A 5,061-nucleotide genomic window follows, 5' to 3' on the forward strand; every position below is an offset into this window, starting at 1 on the left:
AGTTCTCCCATAATTTTTTGAGCCGCAATGCCAAGGCTGCGTACACCCATAAAAAACTTTTTCCCATACAATTTTGTGCATAAACATAGAATGTTCGAATGTACACCCAGGAATTACTTCTTATTTTCCGTGATGTGCACATCTAGACCTATATATGAGCTAAAATTCGGTAGATAAAGTTTTATTAACTGAAAATTGTATACCCTATATTGAATTACAAAATCTATACATGGTCCATACGTCATTGAGACGCTGTGGATAAGCTGTTGGCCGGCTGGGCCCGTCATTGGAGTATGGGTCGGCGGCTCGGGATAGCAAATCATTGCTACAAGAAACAAAAAGGGGAAGACGAGAGAAGCAGATTAAAACTGAAGATGGGAAAAAGGTTGCAGGGATTCATTAGGGTGGAAGCCAGTGTTAGATTAGTCAGTACTTTAATCGCAGGCAGCAGCCGGAGGTAGGAGGCAGACTGGCAGGGACAGAGAGGAAGGGGGAGGAAGCCAGCAGTATAAAACCATCGCCGCGTCGTTGGCAGCGATCCTGCGACTCAGCCGACGCTTTTCCCCCCTCTGACTTCTCCTCCTTCCTCAATTCTCCTCCTCGGCGCCAGCCATTGACGGGGCTCGGCTCGGGAGGATCCGAGGATTCAGGCGCGTCGTCGAGTCTCGCTGCACCGCCGGCCGGCTGCCTTCGCGTCGTCAAGGTACGTACGTTCACCACGCAGCGCCACGCCGGTCGATCTTCTTCCTGTTATTGTTGGTTTCTGCTCTGTTCGTCGCTAGGCGTTCCAAGGTTTTGTCCGTATTGCCAATTTGCCAAGCGACCTGCCATCCGCCATTAGAGTTGCTCCGTTGGCCTGGTGGTCATTGGCTCGTGGTGAGCGAGCGGTGGAGGTAGGATCCGGAGGCCAGATCTGCAGCGAGCAAACCGCCGCTGTTCATTACTTCCAAATCTTCCACTTTTGTTCTGTTTCTCTTGGTCTCTTGCCCGCGGCGGTTAGGCAGGTGCTCCGACGGCCGCGAGACCATTTCATCGCCTCATCTTGGATCCAGCCTGTAACCATTACCAGTACCATGTAAAATACAGAAGTAGTTGTGCTGAGGAAGAAAGAACCAAACCAGGAAGATCACAAAAAGAAAAAGGCCATCTCTTTTTGTGCTCTGTACTGCTGGCCTGGCCGGGCTGGTGGCTGGAGATCTATTTTATCATTATTGAGTTGGTTTTTGGGTGGAAACTACACGACACCATTACACCCATAGGTTCTTTGATAGATGGACGGATTAGGCTCTGCTGACACCTGATCTATCTCCTCCATCCGCCTGCATTCGCCGTCTTCCTCCCCACCTACTACATAGGACCATCGCCTGCTTCCTTAAATCTGAGCACTGTCCCGTCTTCCAAACGAGGTCTCTGACTGCAACCGGTGTTCAAGGATCAGCTTGTCCTTCTGTCCCACTGCCTTCAAGTCAGTGCCGCCGTTTTACTTTTATGTTTATACATGTGTATACTACCTTCTTGCTCCTGAATTGCTTATGCAAACTGGCCTCTGTCGATGCTCAGATGGACTCTGTCTTGGGACACATGCCATCAGTAGCCGTGTAGGCAGGGTAGAGAGGGGGTCTTGTGTCTTGTTCTAAAGTCTGAAATATAGCCTCCGCCTCTCTGTGACCGCAAATTATGGATCAGATCGTCTCATTCTTGTTCTCATGTTGCTTGCTGCGTTTTCACAGGGTTGCGGAGGTTGAGTTAGGAGCACTGCGACCATGAAGGCCCTCATTCTCGTCGGAGGCTTTGGCACTCGCCTGCGGCCGCTGACGCTCAGCGTGCCCAAGCCACTCGTAGATTTCGCCAACAAGCCCATGATCTTGCATCAGGTCAGCACAAATGCTCAAAATTAATTTCATACCAATATTCTTCATTTATTCAGGATAAATAGTAACAGCAGTACAAAGGATAGGTAATTTTAGGGGAATTAATGTGTAAAATATGTAAATTAAATGCAGTATCACCTGATTGTTTGTCTGAGCTGTCATAATCTGCTGTGTGGGCTGTTTATGGAAGCCCATTCAATAGTCCATGATTTGCTAGGTAGATCCATGTGAATAGATTCTTCACTGCAATAGTCCCCCACCTGTATGTATCACCATCACTGTCTCAAATAATTGTGACAATAGAAACAAAAGGAATGGATTTAAAATGGAGTAACAAATAATTGACCATTTCCCTGCCTCAGTAAATTTGACTCTATAACTGTTCAGCGAATCTTGGTAGTAATACCTTTCTTTTGTAATAATGCTTTCGTCACCAGATTGAGGCTCTGAAAGATGTGGGAGTTACAGAAGTTATCCTGGCCATCAATTACCAACCTGAGGTAACTGATATGTTTTGGCATGCTTTCAAACAGCTGTTCTTTCTTCTTCAGAATCCCACTAGATCTCACTGCTGCCTCCTGTTTTGCTTTGGGGAAATCGCAGGTCATGCTCAACTTTCTCAAGGACTTCGAGAGCAAGCTTGGCATCAAGATCACCTGCTCCCAGGAGACAGAGCCAATGGGCACTGCTGGTCCGCTGGCCTTGGCCCGGGACAAGCTCGACGATGGGTCCGGTGAGCCTTTCTTCGTCCTCAACAGTGATGTGATCAGCGAGTACCCGTTCGCAGAGCTCATCGAGTTCCACAAGTCCCATGGCGGTGAGGCCACCATCATGGTCACTAAGGTATGCATGATTAACAAGTAGTAACACTGAACATTAATCTTGAAGGTGCCCATACATATGATGAGTAGTATACTGAGAAATGTGGCTGATTAAATGACTGATAGGTGGACGAGCCCTCCAAGTACGGTGTGGTGGTCACGGAGGAGGGAACCGGTAAGGTGGAGCGGTTCGTGGAGAAGCCCAAGGTGTTTGTTGGCAACAAGATCAACGCCGGCATCTACCTACTGAGCCCGTCTGTCCTGAACCGCATCGAGCTGAAGCCGACCTCCATCGAGAAGGAGGTGTTCCCACACATCGCGGCCGACAAGGCCCTGTACGCCATGGTGCTGCCTGGGTTCTGGATGGACATCGGGCAGCCGAGGGACTACATCACAGGGCTGAGGCTGTACCTGGACTCCCTGAGGAAGAAGGCGCCAGCGAAGCTCGCCTCCGGCACGCACATCCTGGGCAACGTGCTGGTGCACGAGACGGCCACGATCGGCGAGGGCTGCCTGATCGGGCCAGACGTGGCCATCGGCCCTGGCTGCGTGGTGGAGTCTGGGGTGAGGCTGTCCAGGTGCACGGTGATGAGGGGCGCCCGTGTGAAGAAGCACGCCTGCATCTCCGGCAGCATAGTTGGGTGGCACTCCACCGTCGGCAAGTGGGCACGCGTGGAGAACATGACCATCCTCGGCGAGGACGTGCACGTCTGCGACGAGGTCTACAGCAACGGAGGCGTCGTTCTCCCGCACAAGGAGATCAAGACCAGCATACTCAAGCCCGAGATCGTCATGTGATGTGACGAGCAAGCTGCTGGACCCATACTACATGGTGATCATGCCAAAGTTCATGGAAACAGGGGTCATGTATTTCTTCATATGTTTGTTGTTTTATTTATCTTTGAAAGTGTAACCAGTTGTCCAGTTGTCTGTCGGGCTATATATCTAGGTGTATCACAAGCCTTTTTTTGTTTCTTTTTTGAAGGCAAAATGTGTCTTAGTTAAGCTTAAGTCTGGGCTTGTAGATAGGTGTCAGATGAATGGGAATAAAGTATCAGTTTTGCAATGTCTGTTTCCATTTTCTGTGTGATGCGTTCTTATATGAAAGTGAGTTGCTAGGCTGTCCTTTTATGCGGACCCTGAACTTTGCCACGTTTTCATTTTGGTGATGTTGTGGCGGCATTGTGGCAGTGATGCAGAAGCTTCTGATCCTGAGTTTATTTATGTTGGCAAATGGCAAGGAAGCAGCAGCTTGTGATGGTGCGGTGTAAGTTACTGTTTGTGCACACCGATCGTTAGCTGTATGATAGCAACTGAGAGAACAATACGAGACTGTTTCGTCAAGCACAAACCTTAACCAGAAAAGCTGAACTTCAAGCAGTATCGCGTGTACTTCAGTTAATTTCTGGATGGTGGTAAGGCTCCACTGGCATGTGAATATTTATCTGTGAACCTCCTAAGATCCCCTATTTGCACATTAAACAAAGCGTTCTAGACCTAACAAATTTTATAATTATTCAATTCTGCAACCGCATGCACTTGGCATTTAGAAAGGGGAAGATGGATTTAGAAGTTGACGTGCTGACACTGGTGGATTCCGTCCCCAACTCCAAGGACAAAATAATGTGTACGAAAGCCGAACGTGCGATCAACGAGCCGCCCCCAGTTCTTGTCTACTCCGTACTTGTTTTCAAGGGCACACAGACAACTTGACAAGCCATTGCCTGTTTCAAGCGATAAGGACATCGCACCTAACCGAGACTGATTGAGTTGAGCGGTTCAATGAAATAGGGGAGGGCCCTTAGAGCATCCCGGCAATTTCATTGTAGTAGCTCATGCTTAAACATCGTCATCATTGAGGTGGTGTCAAAGAGATTGTTACTCCAGACAAAAACAGCCTCTTGTACTTGAATGCTACTAGTAGACATTAGACAAGTCGTTTGTTAGTTGTAACTGATAACTCATCTCACGTGGTCTACATTCTCACACAAAGATGCATGTTACTCGAGGCGTATTTGCATCCGGAAGCATATGCTATTGGTTTTTGAATGACTTTTAAACGTTAAAATGTTAAAAAAATTGACGCGTACATCTCAATATTATACATGTTCATAAAGCATCTTTTGTGTCGTGTGCAAAAAACACAAAATTTGGTGCTTAATTTTTTTTTTCATGAGACATTTTTTTAACTTTCTGACACAGGACACAAAAAATATCAATTTTCTGTGAAACTAGGCGTCTGTACATACAATGTCAACATATACGCGTCAAATTTGTATTTACATATTATTGGCATTTCAAAATGTTTTTTTGCGGGTACCAGGAGCATAAGCTCCCAGGTTCAGATGTGGTTTTCCGGTTACTCTCCT

General features: G+C 47.5%; 1 protein-coding gene across 1 annotated transcript; it reads left to right on the forward strand.

The window, feature by feature from the left end:
* The first annotated feature begins 416 nt into the window (after window positions 1-416).
* On the forward strand, window positions 417-3,758 carry LOC124702053 (probable mannose-1-phosphate guanylyltransferase 1). The gene is made up of 5 exons (XM_047234151.1): window positions 417-703; window positions 1,731-1,874; window positions 2,309-2,371; window positions 2,475-2,714; window positions 2,819-3,758. Exons 2-5 carry the CDS (start codon window positions 1,764-1,766, stop codon window positions 3,488-3,490), a joined length of 1,086 nt encoding a protein of 361 aa, XP_047090107.1. The 5' UTR covers window positions 417-703; window positions 1,731-1,763; the 3' UTR covers window positions 3,491-3,758.
* Window positions 3,759-5,061: the final 1,303 nt, after the last annotated feature.

The sequence above is a fragment of the Lolium rigidum genome, chromosome 3, assembly GCF_022539505.1.
Source record: "Lolium rigidum isolate FL_2022 chromosome 3, APGP_CSIRO_Lrig_0.1, whole genome shotgun sequence".
Classification (NCBI taxonomy): domain Eukaryota; kingdom Viridiplantae; phylum Streptophyta; class Magnoliopsida; order Poales; family Poaceae; genus Lolium; species Lolium rigidum.